The 20,799-nt window shown below is 47.5% G+C and overlaps 1 protein-coding gene across 1 annotated transcript in view; it reads right to left on the bottom strand.

Annotated features, from left to right (window-relative positions):
• The window catches only part of GRIK4 (glutamate ionotropic receptor kainate type subunit 4), a 128,402-nt gene that overhangs the window by 68,776 nt on the left and 38,827 nt on the right, over positions 1-20,799 (bottom strand). The window contains exon 6 of the mRNA XM_044439488.1: positions 15,927-15,980. Coding sequence (XP_044295423.1) covers positions 15,927-15,980 — 54 coding nt within the window. The remainder of the gene's footprint in view (positions 1-15,926; positions 15,981-20,799) is intronic.

The raw sequence follows: 20,799 nt of genomic DNA, 5'->3' as shown, positions 1-20,799 counted from the left end.
GATCAGCCATGAACACATGTAGAAGGGCATATGAGAAGAAGTAGTTCCTCCATACTCCTCACCAGTCAGACCTCATCTGGAATACTGCGTCCAGTTCTGGGCAACAGGATTTGAGAAAGATGCAGCAAAATTAGAAAGGGTCCAGAGGAGGGCAACAAGAATGTTCCTGGATTTGGAAACACTGCCCTAAGAGGAGAGACTGGGAGAACTGGGCATGTTCAGCCTTGAGAAGAGAAGACTCAAGGGGGACATGGTATCTCTCCATAAGTGCCTCAAAGGCTGTCAGAAGGGGGAAGGTTGAGGTCTCTTCTCATTGATACTAAGGTGTAGGGCATGGAATAATTATCTCCAGTTGCAACAACCCAGGTTCAGGCTGGACATCAGGAAGAGCTTCCTCACTGTCAGAGCCATAGGGCAGTGGAACCAGCTTCCTGGAGAGGTGGGGGCTCTCCCACACTGGGGACACTCCAAAGGAAACTGGACGACCTTCTAAGTGGGTTGGTGCAAACCGGTGTCCTGCAGCAGCAGGGGTTGGACCCAGTTGGCTTCATGGCCCGTTCCAACTTTACTCTTCTGTGATTCTATGATTTAGATTCTCTATTTTGCTGAATGACAGCAACTAAATTAGTACCCCAGGCTTTGGATAGAATTTCACCCACATAATTAAAATGTAATTAATTTTCTGTTCCTGCTACTCTTTCAGCTGATGCAACAGATCTTTGAGGCCTCGGGAAAAGAAGACCAAAGGTGCATCTTCTCTAGTACACAGATCTCTGAGCAGAACAAGATGAGGCAGATTAAAATGGTATTTTGGGCACAAGCACAAGATCATTAGGCAACACAGAAATTGCCAGTGTGCTGTTGATTTATTTGAATGATGTTATCCTTGGGTCCCTCAGACAGATTCTCCATTTCCACACTGCACACTCTCAACCTGTGGGGCAAAGGGTAGATGGCTGATGCGAGCTGGGAGCAGCGGAGATTTCACATGCAGGCCACGTGGCCATGGCGACGCTGAACAAGGCCCAGCCACCCTTCTCCCCCTGCAGAAGAATGAGAGCCATGAAAAGTGGCTGGGGGAACAGCCAGCCTTTCCCTGCCTGGCAGGCCTGGTTGGGAGCAGGGCCCTGGAGGAAGCCAAACAGGACATGGCAGCCCTGGTTCCTAGCAAAATACCAGGCAAAGAAAAGTGAACTTTACTACATACTTTGGAGGAAAGCTAGAAAACAAGGGCTGGATCCAGAAGGCAAAAAATCAAAGCCTGAGCAGGGCACAAGGTGGGTGGGGTGTTCTCAAAATGGGGCTCCCCATAGTCATTGCATTTCCTGTGCAAACACTGGGCTCTAGGTTCTGAGGGTGGCAGAGGGACTTCTGTACGTGGCTTCTGGAGCATCCCCACAGCTGACATCAAGGATCAATGACTGCTCAGCAGGGCCTAGAAAGGACTTGGTGCTCAATCTGTGCACTCTGGCTTATGGGTGGGGACACTGGCTAAACCCTACCCCAAGTTTGCCTGTTTGCAATCCTCTTGACAGCCCCAGTCCTCTTGGACTGCCAGCCATCTTCTCCCTGAAGAGAGGAAGGGTGAGAAGAAGCTTGCAGAATGGCTCTTAAGAGCTCCTTGGTCACTGGAGGAATTGACTGTCCATTGCCTGGAGTCAGAGGGAATGAACAGGATGCAAGATTTGAGCCCCCCCGTTCAGATGGACCAGGCACTGGTTATTTCACCTCCTCGTCCCTGGAGTCAGCAGCCGCTGACGGTTTTCAGGTTCATGATGATACGGATTGTCTGCCTCTTTGTTCTAGCTTGAAGGGATTGATGGGTTTCAGTCCAATACTGGTAACACTGCTATATTTTTATGATAAAACAAATACACTTAAATATACACTGCTTTGAAATGCACTGGAATATGCAAGTTTGAGCCTACTTAGGGGACAAAAGAGCTTAGCATCCTAAGCTAAACAGCTTTTATTTCCACATACCTGTAATGCCCGGGGGCTGCTTTGACCCCTACCCCCACTCAAACTCCAGTTTCTGAAACTGAATGAAATCGCTATCATTGCCAAGTCTGAGCCAAGGTTACGATTCTTTGCTTTCTTGACCTGTGCTTTAAGCAGGCGGTAAGTATGTGCATTAAATAACAGCAATTTTTGTGTGGATATGGTGGTGCTTATTTCCAAAGTGCTAGTCTAACATGATTAAATAACAGAACAGAGCCATGTTCCCTGGGAGACAGCCTACAGGAGATATTACTGTCTCTCTTTGGTGGCTGCTGTTATCAGCAAGGAGCTTGCCCTACCGCACTCACAGTTTTCAGCATCAGGAAAACTCCTCTGAGTGACCTAAACCTCAGTGCATGGAGAGATTATTTCCTAATCAAGGCAACATGAGGCGGCTCTTCAGGATGTGGCTTCATCAGGTCGGCTCAGAACTGGGAAGCGTCGCCCCCAGCACGTTATGACTCAGCAAATGATAAGAGGTGTTTTTGACACTGTCTAACACAGAAAACTGCTGAATTTCCAGCCTCTGGTTCAGCAGGAGCCTCACACCATCCCGAAGTCCATCTTGAACCCTGTTCCCCACACAGACACAACCGCATCCAGTGAGGGAAAGGGGAGTCAGGTGGTTAGGCTGTCCTCAGGGAAACAGTTGGCTCACGGGGCATGAATATCTCACACGTCCCACTGAGTTCTGCCCTTGCTTGGTCTCAGAGGGTGGTCCAGGAGGTTCCGGTAGGAGGAAACGATGTCTGGAGACGCCGGTGTTGCGTGCAGTCGGATGTTGGCAGCATCTTGGACAGCACAATGCGGAAGTCAGTGGGAAGCACACCTGCTACAGCAAAGGATTGGCAGCCACTGAAGGACCACTCAGGACCATCAGCTCGGGTCTCTCAGAATCGCCATCTCCAACTGGTTGCTGACTGCACCATTGACAAGCTCCTACTCAGTTCCTTAACCTTAAGTTCCTGCAAGGCTGAGGAACCTATGAGGCTTTTGAAGGCCTTCCCTCCCTCCATAGCTGCTCATCTTTTCCTAAAGAAGAGGTTGATGAGAGGGCCAAATTTTTGGGCCCAGAGGGTTCATTACAGGTCCCTAAGCATCCTCCCCAGAGCAGGATGTCCAGTGTCTTGCTGGGCTTCCTTTGAGGTGGTGGGGGAAGCCAATCCCCCAGAATTGAGGTCATGACAAATTCTGAGTGTGCCCATTCTTCACCCACAAAGTGGGAAGTCAAGAGGCCCAACAATGATGGATAGGCTGGGAGAGTCCAGTGACGGATGAAAGGAGCTAGGCAAGTGGAGCTGCACAATGACACTAACGTTGCATTTTAGGAGGAGGAGCTATCTGTGCTGTCGACTGGCATCATGATGGCAATCACGTCCTGCTAATGATCTGTTCCTGAAAGCTAAGAAAGCCTAAGTCGCTGTTCTTCGGCTTCTTACAGAGAAGGAGGGACCTTTTCATTCCTATTGATCTGCCAGGCAAAATTACCCACATCACCTCCTGGTTGCGGAATCTTTCATGTGAGATCTTTATCACGCTTTTAATAACCTAGATCACCTACAAAGCCAAGAGGTAGCAACACCTCCTCCTCCTCAAAGAGAGGGGAGGAGATAACAAGATTTTTCTCAATTTGATTTCTAGCAAGTCTCTCTCCCGGTCTTGCTCCACATCTCCCTTCCCCATAAGTACCTGTGTGGGGTGTGTGTGTGTTCCTCTATTAATTACTGCAAGAGTTTTATTGGATTTCCAGATCTGCTGCTGATTTAACAACCTCTCAATTGTTTCCCAAATGCTGCAGATGCTGCTTTAGGAGGGTTTTATGCTCAGAGGAAAGTACAGATCCTGGAGAAAGCAGGCAAGCTTCAAGGAAACAAATGTTGCTTTGCACCATGCCATTGCTCTGAGCCCACAAGACATCAGTCTAACGTCACTGTGTCTTTCTTTGTCAGTTGCATAGTATGCTTCAAGGAAGAGAAAGGAGAAGAGGAACCGAGATTGATGGAACCTCACAGAAAGCCAGTCCACACCTCTCACAAGACCTGTTCCTTTTAAACTCATTTAGATGAAGCATTCTAAAGCAATGGATGCAAGCCAACTTTAGGGAAATGTAAGACCCATTCATTTCAGTAGGTCTACTCTGAGCAGGATTAACAGTGAATATAATCCAATAGCTTGATGCACGCCACCATTCACACTTCTCATGTCTGGTCCAGAGGCTACACCACAGGGCAGAGATGAGGAACACTCTGAATACTTGAAATGCTGCTTTGCAAATGCCAAGCCCTCCCATTAAAGGTGGACTCCGTCCAAGACTTTTTAAAGCCACTTGGGGATACTGGTTTCCTGGGGGAAGAAGACTTGGTAGCATAACCATTTGCTCCCTAAATAATTATCTTTGCTGTTTTTAATTAATAGTTATTCTAGTGTTCTGTTTTTTAAATGAGGATGATCACAGAGAGCCCTGAAGGACTATGGCGGTGATATATAGATGCAAAAACAAACAAACAAATACAACAAAAACAAGAAAAAAGCCACTCCCACAAATCTCTGCTTTGATTTCAGTGGATCTTACAATGATCCCTTCTAAGAGTTGGTTTCAGAGCTAGTTAGCCTTTCTGCTACTTGAAGTTACTGTAATGGCTCCATCACAGCTCCTGGAAGGAACCCGCCTCCTCCGGTACTTCTGTGATCACCAAGCGTGTGCGATACACACAGACATGCATCACACACAGGAGCAGTTGAACGAGACAGAACTGCCATCCATGCGCTGAGCGGCTTAACACACCCATGTCCGCGCTGGGCCCGTCATCCACATCAGGGGTTAATGCTTTACCCTTCTCAGTGGTTCCATCCAGATCTGGTCTCCTCTTTCTGTTGTCTGCATCGCTTCATGCAGCTTTTCTTCTGGGAAATTAACACTTGTAAGGGAGCCAATTCAGTTGGGAACCGGACTGTGCGTATTTGTGTTGGACGCAACCACTTTACTTGGCTTCAGAGCAAGGACACTTGTGGATAACTTGGACAAACACCCACCCACACACCTTCCCTGTCCATAAAAACTTAAGGCCCAGTTCTCTGCATATTTAGATAAGGAAGAAGTTATACAGTTCCCTGATTCCCTGGAATGCTATGTTGGGAATTGTCGGACTTTCCCCCTCCCCATCTGAACATGCACCATGAGAGTCATTACAGCTGATGTGACCCCAGAGGCTGCTGTGGCTCGGGAATGGGAAAGCTGTGCAAGAATGAGGCGGGGCTCCCTGAGCATCCAGGCGGCAAAATGTGTGGCGTGGGCCTGCTGTGAGCGATCCACCATTTTGAAGGACATCTCACCTGAGACAAGAACAGGGTGTCTGAATGCCTTCCACATATTTGAGAGTACACCCTGCGTATACACAACCAGGACTTCAGGGAGGAGATTGTAACCCAGCCATAAGCATGGCTGTTTTGGAATGCAATTTGCATGGGGGGTTGCCAGAAAACTATTCAGCCCCCATCTGCATCTGAATGATATAGATGAGCGGTGGATTTGGCACGTGGTATTGATCGTTCATATTGCCAGCCCTGCTGCATTGCAGGCCTCCAATCTAGGCTTGCTCCAGAGAGATGACGGGGACAGTGAACAGGGATAGTCCTTGCGAATTGAGATACGGTGCCCTTATACTTGCAGAATAAGACATTCTGCTGGGAGTACACCCTCCCTCTGCATATTCAGGAGCCTTCAGGGTGTATACATATTCAGCTGCTAAGTCAATTCATCATTCTTAAGCTGCCCAGAAAACATTTTCATTTATTCACTAAACTGTACAAATTACCCTAAATGCTTTATGGCTTAAAGAAAGAAAAGGGTTTGGCACTTTCGTAATATATTGACTGTGTCAATAATTGCATAACACACGGCATGCGGAAATCAATTTTTCAAATGCAACCTCACCTGGTTGAATGGCTACAGCCCAGTTCTGAATTTCTGGAAGGTGACATTCAAGAGTAGGTTGCAGGAGTGTAAGATATACACCTCATCTAGCTATGCTCCTGGCCTGCACTCCTGGTCACCCTTGAGGTCCCAGAAGCTATAATGTACAAAACTTATTCTAAGCTACTCCCAAGTCAGCATCAGCATTATCCTTTAAGCAGAATGGATTCATGGCAGAATTCTCCTCACCGATTAATGCATTTTTAAAGTCTGAAAGGATGAATCTCAAACACACTGAACCCTGGTACATGTTAACATCAAAGAAAGCTCTACAATTCCCAGCCTGGCTGGCTGGGAAACACCGGGAGACATGGCGGGGGTTCTATTTAGACATGCATTGGGCTGTTCCCATCCTTGTGTGTGGGCTTAGACATGTAGGGTAAACCTGAGCAGAAAGTTCTCCAGACGTTTTGGACCACAACTCTTATCATCTCTGAACATTGGCCATGCTGGCAAGGGCTGCTGGGAGCTGATCTCCCCATTATCTGGAGATCTACCTCCTGCTTGTCCTGTCAGGGGTTACATGCACTTTCCTAGCCTGATATCCTAGCCTAGGTTGCTGGTATAAAATCTAGAGGCTTATGGGATGATGCCTCCTGATGTCATGGGCCAACCAAGCTCTTAAATACAAAAACAAAAACTTGTAACCAGGAGAAAAATGTGGGAGTAGAAGTCCAGGTAAAAAAAATCTAATTTTGGTGCAGGAGGGAGCAGTTTTTTTCTCTCACCCCCAGCTTTTTCCTTGTGAAGAAAAACTTTTCCTTGGGAAGAAAATTTAGGGACATATGGAGAAGTTAGCATTTTTGCCATATTTTCTAATTCAAAATGATGGCAGAACTTTCCTCAAGTGCATATTACAATAATCTAGCCGAAATTTCCTAGGTCCAAGGCTCAAAGATAACCTGCACCTAGCAGAGGGTTCTGACATTTAGACTTGCTGTTCTGAGGTCTTGAGAAAACCCAAACATCAGGGCTAAAATCTGCAGTCTGACAATCTTCGTGCAATTTTGGGAGGTGGTATTTAAGGTTCAACAAGAGGCATCCCCGTGGGATTCTGCCCTTTGGACACAAACCCTAGTGAGATCCGAAGATCTCCCCCAAAACTAATGGGATCTGAAACACATTTCTAAACTGAAATACATTGAAAGAGACAAGTTATAGAACCGACTGCAGTAACAGGCAGAAATACCCTTAGCTAAAGGGAGAGTCTGTCTGAAGATGGATGGATGGTATGTATATTTAAAAGGGAGGATATTAAACTAAAAGGAGACAGAGAAAGCAAATTACCAATACAGGGTGATGAAGGAGTCTAGGAGGTTGAATGGTTTGCATGGGCAAGATGGCACAGATCAGATCCTTGGAGAGCTGAGTGAATATTAATGCTAATTTTTGTCTAAGAAACCCCTACCTAGGGAAACTCATTTTATTCCTAAAAAATTTACCACTTGACCTCAACGTTTAAGAAACTCAACACCACATGGGACAAATCTCCATCTTATCAAACTGGCCTCGGTTCCAGGGATTCACCAGTGAAGAGCAGCTACAGCTACTCTTCTTCATTATGTTCGGGCCTCATGTGACTACTTAAATGTCACCCTTTATGTTTTGTTATGATTTGTAACTGCTGTGGAGAAGTTATAAATCCCAGGGACCACAGGATGCTGCCATTTCCCAAGAGTGTAGATACCATTATGACCTTGAGGAGAGAAAATCCACGTGGGGATTTTTCTATACCTTGCAGAAGAAATGCTTCTCTTCTGAGGTCATAACTGCAAGCTTTGGTTGGCTTGGAGGGAGAAAAGAGGTGGGATGGAAAGCAGGGGAAGGAGAGGTGTAGGTCTGCTGGTTTCATGAATTTCTCCAGGCCACCACTCACCCACTGAGAGGGAAGCCAGCCAGATGGGCTGAGGGACCAGTCTAGCTGAGAATAACCAAATTGGAGGAGAAAAGAGGCTGCACCCTTTCTAGCTTGCCTGGTTCTTGCAAGGGCAGAAGGAAGGTTCTGAGGTTAAAGCTATCAAGAGTGCAAGCCACAGAGGCGCCACAGCGGTGCACTTTCAGAGCATTATCTGGAAATGGTAGGGACATTCTTATGATGTTGCCATAAGCCACTTTGGCCATGGGCACTGATGATGTGGACAGCAGCATGTCACTCAGCACACCACCTTTTGGGCAGCATTAATCCCAGCCAGGAAGGAAGAGCAGAAAGAAGGGCTCAGCGGTTGCTAGGCAGGGCCAGAGTACACTCCTCATCCTTTCCTGCAAGTAGTTGCTAGGAAACGACCCCATGGCTTGCTCCCACACCTGCAGAAGCATCAAGCAGGTTGCTGGCCCTAAAGCGCCTTTGCCCCAAATGAGCTGCTAAGTACAGATGGGAGACGGGGTGCTGGTGGGCCTTCTCTGTGGCCCAGACAAGTGTTCAAGTAGTCCCCACTCCCCAGCAAGCTGCTTTCCATGCCACCACAGATGGGGAGCATGGTAGACAGAAAGGGTCCTTTCCGTGTGGAACACGCTCCTCCCAGCCTGCTGGAGATCTCTCTGCTGTGCTGGGGAAAGCTCAACTGGGGGGGGGGGGGGGGGAGGGAAGGACAATTCTCCCCAGATGCTTCTTTGTAGATACAGCTGCTTCCAACCCCCCAAACAGCATTTTTGCCAGCCTGCAAGGAAGGCAATCTCTCCCAGCTGGGATGGAAAGAGGTCCACCCTTCCCCACCCCAGCAGGGACAGCTGGGATTCTACTCTGTTACTGGCATGAGCTCTGCTTTCAAAGCACGGAGGTGGAAAGGTTTAAAGTATGTATATGCCACTGCTTAAACTGTTGTCCATTTGCTCTCACTTGATGGGCACCTCAAGGCACCTGCTGTCCCTCCTCAGGGCACTGTATTTACATCAGAGCTGGGCTAGACGGCCTTCATGCAGAGGAACATCCTCTGCTCACCCAAGAAACTGAGCAGAAATCATTTCCTCTTTTCTTCCTCCTTAAAAAGTTTTTAAGGGCATTTTTGCTTGTTGCCTGTGTTGGCAACAGTTAGAGCGTTTTTCTCGGTGGTTGCTAGGTAGCATCCGCCACTTTCCCTCTTTGCTAGAATACCCCTGAGTGCTGCCATGGTAGGTAACCCCTCTTAAACCTTTCAAAAAATTTCTTACCTGAAATTGACAAAATGGCATCCTGTGAATAGACGAGAGCAGGCATGAGGGATTTCTGATCAATGAAGTTCTTGATCGGGCCTGCCAGCTCTTTTCCCCAGAGCCTACCCACTTCTCAGCATCTGCCGAGGAAAGCCCTGGTCCCTGATGATCAGCTGCTTCCAGAGGATAAACACTTACCCCTAAGAGGAGGCATGGCCTGGGGGGACAGCAGCTGAATGATTCTGGCTTACTCCTGAGGCAGGACCTCCTTCCTTCTGAATAATCGTTCTGCTCTTCTGAATAGACATGCACTGGCTTGGCTACCTGGGATGCCATTTGAAAATGTGGTTCATAGAATCAGAGTAGAGAAGAGCTGAAAGGGGCCACGAAGGCCATTGGGTCCAACCCACTGCTGATGCAGGAGACCACGTCACACCTTCCCACTCAGAGGGCTGTCCAGTTTCTTTCTGAATGTCTCCAGTGTGGGAGAGCCCAGCACCTCTCTGGGCAGCTGGTTCCACTGCTGTATTGCTCTGACAGTGAGGAAGCTTTTCCTGATGTCCAGCCTGAATCTGGGTTGTCGTAACTTCAATGGAATATTCCATGTCCTGCACTCTGGTATCAGCAAGAAGAGATCTCGACCTTCCTCTATGTGACAGTCTTTGAGGTACTTCTAGAGGGATATCCTCCCCACCCCCCTCAGTCTTCTCTTCTCAAGGCTGAACATGCCCAGTTTGCTAAGTCTCTTCTCACAGGGCAGTGTTTCCAAACCCTGGATTATTTGTGTTGCTCTCCTCTGGACCCTTTCTAATTTTGCTGCATCTTTCTTAAATCTTGTTGCCCAGAAGTGAACAGTCTTTCAGGTGAGGTCTGACTAGTGAGGAGTATAGAGGAAGTACTACTTTTAGTGATTTGGAAGTGATACTTCTGTTAATGTGTCCCAAAACAGCATTTGCCCTTTCGGCAGTTGCATCGCATTGTTGGATCCTATTTAGCCTATTGTCCACAATTACTCTGAGATAAGAATGGTCTTGCTGTTGGGCCTCTGGTCATCCCCACAGATCTCTGAGCCCTTTCTGTGATTTGAATTTGGCCCTTGGCTTGCAAAAAGTCCTCTTCTCATAGGCCTGATGTACTTGGAAACCATTCCATTCCAGCCCTGGTTACCAGTGATTAGGTTTCCTGATTTCTTCTGTGATAATCCAGTGACAACATACATGTGTGAACCTGCTTGCTTCATAAAATCAGTGTCTGTGTTAGACCAGGCTTCCCCTATATGGTGCTCGCCAGATGTGTTGCACTACAACACCCACAATCTACAGCCCGCATGGCCACTGGTGGAACCGTAGCCCAACATTTCCAGTTAGGAATGCTGCATTAGCTGAATCCATGAAATGATCAGTTGGGGTGTTCTGCATAAATGAGATGATCAAGTCCTTGCTTACATTCTAACCTTCTGCAAGAAGTGCCTATTTTCACATACCATGTTTTTCTCTCTGCTGAACTGTCTAATTAGTAGGATTTAAAGTCATGATGAGTCACCAATCTTGATGGAAGCCAGCCAGCTTTGCATCTCTCCAACCTGACATCCCCCAAATCCTCAATGAAACGGGAGAGAAGGAAACTATTTTCCATCAAGTGCACAGAGGGAAAGCACGGCAGGGGGGTGGGGGGGTCATTTGACAAGAAAAGCTCCCAAATGACCCTTCTTTTCAACTGTAATAAGCTGGCTTATCTCTCCAAAGAGCTGACCTTCAGTGCATCCCCCAAAGCAGGAGAGATCCCCCCTTGCCCCCTGCTTATGCCCGATAACTCTGTCTTCTACTGGTTCAACATCCTTGGTGATTAAATAGACACATCATCTCTCCTTGCGACAGACACTCCCTGCTTACACACTTGATTTAGCTGGTCCTTCTGCTTGTGGTCCCACAGAGCCAGTCACTGATTTTATATCTCCACCACCCGGTTAGGATGTGATTGCAAAAACCCAGGGGGTTCATTAGTGGCTTGATAATCCCCCTAGATTTATTAGCTTAAATGGCTCCTTGCCCATCTTTCTTCCTCATTTAAATATTACTAATTTTCTTAAATTTCTCTCCCATCTGCCCAGGTTTTCTGCCAGCTTCTCTTTCTTCTTAATTAACCCTATCATCACTCCACTGGAGTTAGGGCTAGGTTTTGTTTTGTTTTTTGCCTCCACTGATGTACGAATGAGAGTAAAGGGATTGCTTTTTTCATAGGAGGAAGGCTGAGCTTAAGAACAGCCCTCGGGGTGGGGGGCATCAGACCTGCACCCAGGACCAGAAAGTTGTGTCCAATGAAGCCTGCAGTAAGCACTGTGCATCAGTGCAATCCCCAGCATGCTTGCTTGCCTCAAGACAGGAACTGTTCACCTTGAGAAGCAGGACTCGAGCCCTATTTTGCTACACAATCACCTTGAGGCAGGTGAAGTTGCTTGCTTTTCAGAAGGCGCTGTGCCACCCTCACCCAGTCACAAGTAGACCTGCACCAGGCCAGAATGAGCTTGCCTTACGGCTAGAATGGCTGTTTGCTTTGTCGGAACTGTGTATGCACAGAAGATCACCCCTTCCATGCTTCAGCAGGATACCTTGTCTGCTCAATCACAGCTCACCTGTCTTGAACTCACTGCCTGCTGCTTGGGATCTGCCTTTTTTGCTCCTTTCCTGAGCATAATGATAGGGAAGGGACTCAAAAATTGTTTCTAAATCCTGCCTATTCGATCCAGAGAGATAAATGTGGCTTGTATAGAGAGCCCCTTATATTACTGAGGCATGCAAGATTCCTGATAGTTTGCATTTAGATATATGGCACCAGCAACACTGCAGGCAGGAAGAAAACATTAGAAGGCTGCAAGGCAATGACAGCCCCACTGATGCATGGGCAGAAGCCCAGGTTCACCTGAAAGCATTTATCACCAAGCCAGGAAAGCAGTGGGTTGCTGGGAAGGTACGTAGCTCTTCAGGGGCTCTTGAGAGAAGCCCGCGTCCTAACCCCCCACTCCACAGCAATTCTGCGCACGCATGGAAGCAGCAGCCCTACACAGCCTTGAAGTTAACATCTTTTCAGCCCAAACACTCAGAATGAAACCACACCAGCAGACCAGACTCGAGCGCTGAGGGTTTCAATCTCAGATGCGCCTATCAGCACCAAAGCAAGTCGAGATCAAGGGTGGACAACCTGTGCTCCCCGCCACACACACACACACACACACACACACACACACACACACACACATGTGTTGGTTTGCAGTGCCCAGCATCTTTAAACGTTGACTCTGCCAGCTAAGGGCAACAGGGGTCACAGGGCAAAGTGTCTGGAGGACTGCAACAAGTTGTGCATCCCCTCCGTGGTGGAACAAATGCCCCATTCCATCAATGGCTTGGCCATCAGTCACTGAAGGCAGGGAGGCTTGCAAAACAGCTAGGCAGGGATTCCGAAATTCAGGTTCTGCTAGGACTCGGTTTGAACTCGTGTGCTAGGAGCTGCGAGAAGACAGTTGCACCGGCAATCTTCTAAATGTGCAATGAAATGTGCTCCCCTTCCACTGTTAGCTTCCAGCATCTCTGCCCATGCTTTCCATTCCCCCGAGTGTAGATTAGTGTTCCTTCCCACTTCCTTCCATCTGTTCCTGCTGCTCTCCCACCCAAATACACAGCATGCTCTCTGCTCCTCCTGGCACATACACTCACATATGCACGCATGCACACATGCGCGCACACACACAGTGCATGAATATTCATTGGAATTACCGAAAGGGAGCACTCTCCGGGTTGGAAGGCACCTCCAGTTAATCACCTCATTCATCCCCATGCAAGCAAAGCAATAGAGATTTCATTATCCCTAAACCAGTCTTGGTAAAAGGGGTGTCCAATCTCATCTGTGTGATCTCAGGAGACGGCTGCTCTTCCCTGCCCGCTCCTCCACCCACTGCCTTGGTTCGTCTCGATAGGATAGAGAAATTTGCCTGATGTTTCCTCCCCTTACTGCTGCTAAAGCTCCTAATTTCATGTTTGAACACAGTGGGAAGTGGGAAACCAGTGTGACTTTAACCACATGGTTCCCCATTAAGACTCATGGAAGCTGTCAAACTCACTTGCCACCTCCCATAAGCTGCCCTGAAAGCTGCGTCCAACATTGCCTGCCACTCTCACTCAAGACACCAAACCCAACATTACAATATTCCTTTGCATTTGCACCCCACCTTTCCTCCTCTTGCAAGGAGCCTGGGTTGGCTCCTCTACTCTGTTTTCATCCTCCCAACACCAGCCCAGGCTGGGAGTCATTGACTGGCCACTGGAATCCAGATTTCCCAGTCCCTCCATCTCTAAGGATGTAGGGAGTGAATGGCGCACCAAGTTTCCCTGCTGGGGCTGGACTCCAGAAAGCACCTGAGCCCTGGTGGCCCGGATGGAGACTTCCCCAAGTGGCGATGTTCTGTGTGCACTGAAGTATCACAGCCAATGGGTCCATTGTGAAGCACAGCCATGCTCACCTGGTCTCAAAGGAGATCCAGCAGGCAGGTAAAAGTAGTTCAGACTGCTGTCACCAACATTCCTAGGGCTGTGAACCCACTCCAGGTTGTAGCCTGAATTTTTAAGGAGCTACCAACAGTGCTGAACCCCTTTGGGGGATAGGGTTAAAGCCCAGCATCCTGCTGACATGGGAGGCACCAACCTGCACTGGCTGGGGTGGTGTGATCTCACCACCTGTCTAGGACTCCTTTCCTTGTATGTAAAGGTAAGGTTTAGAAAATCCTTCAGCCATCACCTGCTCCACTTGGAATTTCTGAAATACCTCCTTCCCACTTTCATGAGTGATAAAGGGTCCTATGCAACTGGGAAGAGCAATCCTGCTGAGCTCAGCTCTGCCCCTAGCCCAGTGTCTGCTTTGTGTAGTCACATCTTTTCAGCTTCCCAAGCAGAGGAAGTCCTCCCCCGTTCCTGGATGCCTGATCTCTCTGTCTGAAGACACAATGGCTGAGCCTGCGATGGAAGGAAGGCCCTTCAGCAGACGAGGCCCTTCCCAGTCCAGCTTTCTTTTTCACACAGTGGCCAAGCAATGGCTCAAGCCAAGCCTACAAGCAGGGCAGGAGCACGAGAGCCACTCCCGTCCATGCTCCCCAGCATCGTGCCTCTGATACCGGAGATGATGCACAGCCATTCGGAGTTACAGCCATTCGGAGTGGAAAGCAGGTCCCGCACTTCCACTGGTTTTGGGGGGCTCACCTGGGAGCGTCTGTGTGCATGGACTGAGATGTCTCACTGAGGTGCAGGCCCTCCGGTACAGTCTTCCCATACAGGTGTGCTGTTCCTCCGTCATTCTCATTCGCCTAAATGGCTTGGAAGGGCTCCCTCCCAGTGCTTCGCAGCTCTTCAGGTATTCAAAGAAAGTGCATATTCTAAACCCACAGACAAAGCCAGCGCCGATGGGTGGGGGGCTTGTTTTATGGCTTTGAAGTACGATAGATAAAATTGCTAAGGAAGTGGTTTTTAAACAATCATTTTGTGGTATAATAGAGCTATTGAGAAATGATGACGAGAAATTCACTCCGTACAAATGAGGAAGATTTGCCAGTGGCAGAAGAAGCCTCTCACAAAAGTTAATTTCAAGAGAAGAGATTTCATTCAGTCTTTTCCTGAGCTCGCACTTGAGTTATAGCATTAGAAAGGTGATATATTCATTTTAAAAATCCGGAAAGGAAACTAGATTTAAGTCTCCTCATTAAACACCTCCTTCCCCACAAGATGGATCAACCCCTTCATAAAATATGATCAAGAACCCCCTTCCACCCCCTCACAGGCATGCTGAAAAGAAGGCAGCTTTGTCACAGTAAAAGAAAGCTCAAAACACATTTTAAATTGCAACATGGAAAGAATTCACACCAAAAGCCAATTTTCAGGCAAGTCTGCAAATTACATGGGCCATGAGAAAGAACAGAAGGAAGGAAGGAAGGAAGGAAGGAAGGAAGGAAGGAAGGAAGGAAAACACTATATACCCTTACTGCATTTCTGCCATCACCTTACAATCATTGCTCTGATATTAAAAATCAGAGCAATGAGGCTTAAACCCATCAGGCCTTCCTCACAATATTCTTTTTTCCTGAGACTAGTCATGCCTTCTTTATATGGAGCAGCAAAATAACTCTCCAACCCCCAGCACACCCCATTTCTGTTCTGCAAAAGCAAAAGAAACAACAAATGTACTAACAGGCTTCCATACAGTCTCTCAGAAACAGCTCGGTCACCAAGGGTCCTTGCTTAAGCCCAACTTTCCAGCTGTCATCCTTGCAATTCTAAGCAAGGACCACCAGCTCACCAGATGCTTCTGGGAATTTCACGAGCAGGGTGTGAAGGTTACCACCAGTATCTGGCATCCAGAGATAGGCCACATCTGAACAGCCACGAGAGTTAATAGGTGTTAGCACATCTCGCTTCTGCACATGCAGCGTTTTGAAGAAACCTAAGATCATGACTGCACAGCAGCTTTGGTCAGCCTCTGAGAAACAACATAAGCAAACAAGAAACGTGGAGGTGTTCTTTGGAATGGCTCAATTCTCAATGGATTATAGGGCTCCCAGATGACACATTGCACACCTAACCAAAGCTTTTCTTGGAACTCGGCACTTTACAAATGCACACAAGCACCATATACCAGTTTCTCCTCTTTTGCTTTCCTTTCACTGCCATTGACAGAAATGCCAGATGCATCCAAGACAGCTGGAGCTTGAACAGACTGTTTTTTGTCAATAAGGTTGTGATGTGTGTGCAGGGGAGGGAGAAGGAGAGCCACGAAAATGTCTTACCAGATTAGTGAAGATATATGTGTAATAGGCTGACACCATTCCCAGTTCAGCTGCCTGTAGAGAAGCAAAGAGGAGAGATTAGGCAGGAGAAAGCAACTGTTTTTCTTGGCAGTACAAGAGATCGGAGCAAAACTGATTTATGATCTTCTGCACTCATCAATGTAACCTGGTCTGAAGTTATGTTCTGGACCAATAATTGCTGCTTTCCCCATTCTTGTCTATGAAATGGCTACACTCCCCATTTTCTCACTACCTGCCTAATCCTGTTTTGGTTAACTCCATCATCCCACTATGTTCAATTATTCCATTTATTCCATGTATTGATATCTCACCTTTTTTTCCCCTTGGGAGGAAACCACAAATACTCACATCATCTTTCTTATCATCATTTCATCCTCACAACAGCCCTGAAAAGGTAGATTCACCTGGGAGCCAGAAACAGTGAGCTTCCTGGCTGAGTGTGGACTAGAAACTGGATCTGCCAAGTCTCAGTCTAACCTTTCTGGCTCTCGAGCTATTACATCAATGCATAAATAAACAGAGGTTCCCAGGCCAGCCTGCAAAATCTCCAGTGGAAGTGGATCCACAGATGTGCCAAGTGATACGTCGGTGTGCATGCACAGGGCTGCTAAGCATGGCGAGTCTGCACTATGCTAGTGGGCAGTGAGACTGCCTGCCTGCTAAGCATGCTGCTGGGAGGCTAGCTTAGAGGTGCATCTCATGCTCCGAATGCAGAGGAACCCAGGTGCAACCCCTGGCATTTCGGAAGGCAGGTGTTGAGAAAGACCTCCCTCTACTGGAGCTTCTGGAGAACCACAGACAGGAAGGAGGTGGCTTCACCATTGCCACAAAGGCCAGCCAATCAATGGGGGAAATGGAGGAAGTTACACCACAGCTGAAGTCAGAGCCAGCACGTCAGACTTCCACACACAGCTAGCTTCTGAAACAGGAACAAGTTTCTTGGGTTTGTCTTTTGGAGGTGATGCATCTGCCTGAAAAGGGGTATCTAGATCCAACAGGAGTCCATCAGTTTGGATGAATGCAGTACTGACACATTGCGTGAGCATTTTCAGAGAATGCAGGAACTGAGAGATTTTGGACTTGGAGGACAGGGTGAAGGCCCTGGTTAATGGTTAGTGTTTAATTCTTGCAAAGAAAAGTATCTGCCATCCAAGTCCAGATCCATCCCTGGATGGATGGATGGATGGATGGATGGAAAATGGACTTTAAAGCTGGAGGGTTAAGATGAAAAATGGGATTTAAAGCTAGAGGATTTCAGAAATGTCAAGCATTTTCAAACAGCTGCTTCCAAATATCAGGGTCAGTTTTCCACAGCTTGCTCCTACTGAGGAGAATAGCAGGACCTGAAGCAAATGACGGATTGCAATTGATGACTGTCTGTATCTGTTTTTCTCTATTTAGCTGTGTGTCACCTGGATGGCTTTTTTTAGTTCTTCCAGTACCCTAGGCAACAATTTCAAGCGTGCTACACTTAAATAGATTTGCATATGCAAATGAGTAGTGCCTTCCCTCACAGGCAATCTGGGTAAGGTGCCAACTCTGTGTTTTCCTGTCCTTCAATGACTTTGCACACAGAGGAGGTGTTGAGAGACCGTGGGCTGCATCTTCCACTCCAAGTTCCAAATTCCTGGAAAGCCCCATGCTCCTTCACTCTGCTGTCCAGGGCCACATGCTATAACAGAAGTACAAAGGCCCTGACGGTCTTCTTTGCATCTGATCTCCCTGGCTGAACTGGCATTTGGCTTGCAAACATTGACTCACAGCTACCAACACAAGAGGAGACAAGACTGGGATATTCTAGAACATCTGTCTCCCATGTCCCAACTCTTTATTTATTTATATATTAGATTTCCATCCCACCTTTTTCTTTTAATTAACTCAAAGTAGTGTACATCTTTCCTCTGCCTCTTGCTCTCAATCTTATCCCCAACACAACAACCCTGTTGGACTGAGAGTCTGTGCCTGGCCCAAAGTCACCCAGTTGACTCCATGGCCGAGCAGGGACTCCAGCCCAGATCACCCGAGTCCCATTTCCAACCTATTAACCACTGCACCACGCTGGCCTTAAGTAATCAGAAGTCAAGTTAATGGGTGGTGGGAAATGAAATGGATTCTACCTGCTTTTCCTTATTCATACGGCCATTCTAGTGACAAAAGGGGGCTTAGATTCTGATATAGTGAAAATATATCAGAGATTCTGATATAGCTTTATATGTTATTTTATCATCCAACTCCTCAACTGGCAGTTGAGTGGGATGATAAAAAGCCCTGCACAGCTTGGGGCCAGGTTATCCAAAGGAATGCCTTTCCCCATACACACCAGCCCTGCCACTGCCGTCTTCATCTGAAGCTCTGCTCCACAGTTCTCCCCCGCAGTGAAGTGAGGGGAGAGTTTGTGAGGAGGAGAGCTTTTTTGAGGAAAGCATCCATGCCTGGAACTCAATCCCACTGGAGATACGGTTGGCACCTACCCTTTTGACTTTTCAGCACCAACTAAAGGCACATCTGTTTCATAGCTATTTTTATTAGATGACTCTTGTTATTGCTGTTTTAATATTTGTTAATTGCATGTTGCTAGCCTGTTATAATATTAATTTTAATGGTTTTGTTTTATCTTTGGGCTATGTTTACATATTGCATATATTTTATTTTGTGTATCCTGATTTTATTGGATTTTGATAGCCGTGTGATTTCAATGTTATTGGTGTTAATTGTCTATTATCTTGTGTGTTTTATATTATGGATGAGCCTCAGCCATCATAGCCAGTTCTGCTCTAGAATCTGTAATCCAAAACAACTGGAGGGTTTCAGCCAAAGTAGGATCCCCAGGAAGAGATAATTAAAAAATATCAGAACTCCCAGTTCCAACGTGAGTTAGTGATTCTCTAGCAGCAGTTCAACCAGTTGCTTTCTCTGTAAAGTGGGCTTTAACTACCATATGTTTATATATGGACCATCCCTGTAGGTTGGGCTGAGCAATAGCGATGGGCCCCAGGAGACCCAGTGAGCTGCATGGCTGAGTGGGGATTTGATCCTGGGTCTCCCCCATCCTAGTACAAGACTGTAACCACAACTGAGTACAGAAATAGGGTTCTTCCTTTTCCCATCCATCCATCCATCCTCCTCTTTTGGGCCTCACACTGCTGCCTTTCATCTCCCATGCAAAATTCTGCTCCTGCTCTTTTGCTTGGTGTGTTCTCCTTGCCACCAGGTAGGAAGGAGGTAGCTGCACGATTGCCATAAAGGCCAGCCAATAAACAGGAGGAAGTGGAGCAAGTCACACCATGGCTGACACCAGGGCCAGCCAAAGCCTTCTAGACACGTGGCCATCTTGTGGAACAGATTTCAGTGCTCTGCACCTGCTCTTGATCTTGAGACGTTCTCCTTGTTACCAGTTTTGAAGTCAGAAGCTTTTGATTCCAAAGGCAGAAAACCAAAGAAAGCCACACTTTATTTTTCCCGGCATCTTCACACAGTCACACATTGGCAGGTAGGAAGCCAGGATGGGGTTGTCAGCAAAAGAAGCATTCATGCAGCTCTGGATGTATGGGGAATGATATGATGTGAGAGGTGATGGCAGATTCATTGCTTGAGGTTGGCAGAGCTAAAGAACAAGAGTCTAGCCAGAGATCCATAAATGAAAGAATGACAGCCACCTGAGAGGGATGGTTTAACTTGGAGTCCTGCACTGAGCAGGGGGTTGGGACCCGATTGCCTTCGGACCCCTTCCAAATCTACAATTCTCTGAATCCATGATTCTAAGGTCTTTCAATTTCACTGGCAGAAGACCACATGAAGGTGACCGAGATGGAAAAGGAGTGATGTCCTGCTGGGGACAGAGATGCATTACATCGGAGATAAAGCACAGACAAATTAATTGGCAGAGCTCAATATCCACTGAGATATGAGAATGGGCAGACCGATGGAAAAGAAACAGAGAGATAAAGAGAACAAGGGAGGGAGGAAGAGACATCCAAGAGGGTGGAGGGAAGCGAACGTGTGCCTGGCCCAGCTCCAACATCTCTGCGTTCTACCCAGGGGGATGGAACATTGGGGTGAAAAACTTCAGCCTGGAGTCCCCAAGCAGCCCTCCAGGGGTTCCAATCTGGCCATCTGTAGAGGGCCACACTCCCTTTCCTGTGACCAGCTTTGGTTCAGTGTCCCTCTGCTCTGAAAGGCTGAAAAGTTTCTCCAAAGGTAGCAAGGTAAAAGGTAAAGGTTTCCCCTTGACGTTAAGTCCAGTCATGTCTGACTCTTGGGGGTGGTGCTCACCTCCGTTTCTTAGCCAAGGGAGCCAGCGTTTGTCTGCAGACAGTTTCCGTGGTCATGTGGCTGGCATGACTAAACACCAAAGTGCACGGAAAGCTGTTACCTGTCCACCAAAGTGGTACCTTTTTATCTACTTGCATTTGCATGCTTTTGAACTGCAAGGTTGGCAGGAGCTGGGAAGGAGCAACGAGAACTCACCCCGTTGTCCAGATTCAAACTGGTGACCTTTCAACCAACCAGCGCAGCAACACAACTTAGCAACTTAGCAACACAGCGGTTTAAACCACTGAGCCACCTGCATCCCCTATATAAAGACAGCAAGAGGTTTAAGCTAAGTTGTGCTGCTTTTGAGATGGAACACACCCCTGGGCTGAAAGAGGCCTCCATGTATCTAATCCAGCACACAGAAGCTGAAGGTTGTTTTCAGAGGCTTCTCTCACCCAGACCTACCTGCAGCATTTCTGGGGCCATCCAGGGGTCTTTGTCTTCCACCTGTGTCCCTCGCATACTCCCCCACCACCCTACAACTCAGAACATCTCTGCAGGAGAAAAAGATGGAATAGGGACATCACACCTTCTTAGT

This window comes from Varanus komodoensis, unplaced genomic scaffold (assembly GCF_004798865.1).
Source record: "Varanus komodoensis strain SLA01 unplaced genomic scaffold, ASM479886v1 scaffold35, whole genome shotgun sequence".
Lineage (NCBI taxonomy): Eukaryota > Metazoa > Chordata > Lepidosauria > Squamata > Varanidae > Varanus > Varanus komodoensis.
The sequence above is the reverse complement of the archived record's forward strand: the minus strand, read 5'-3'. Positions and strand labels throughout refer to the sequence as shown.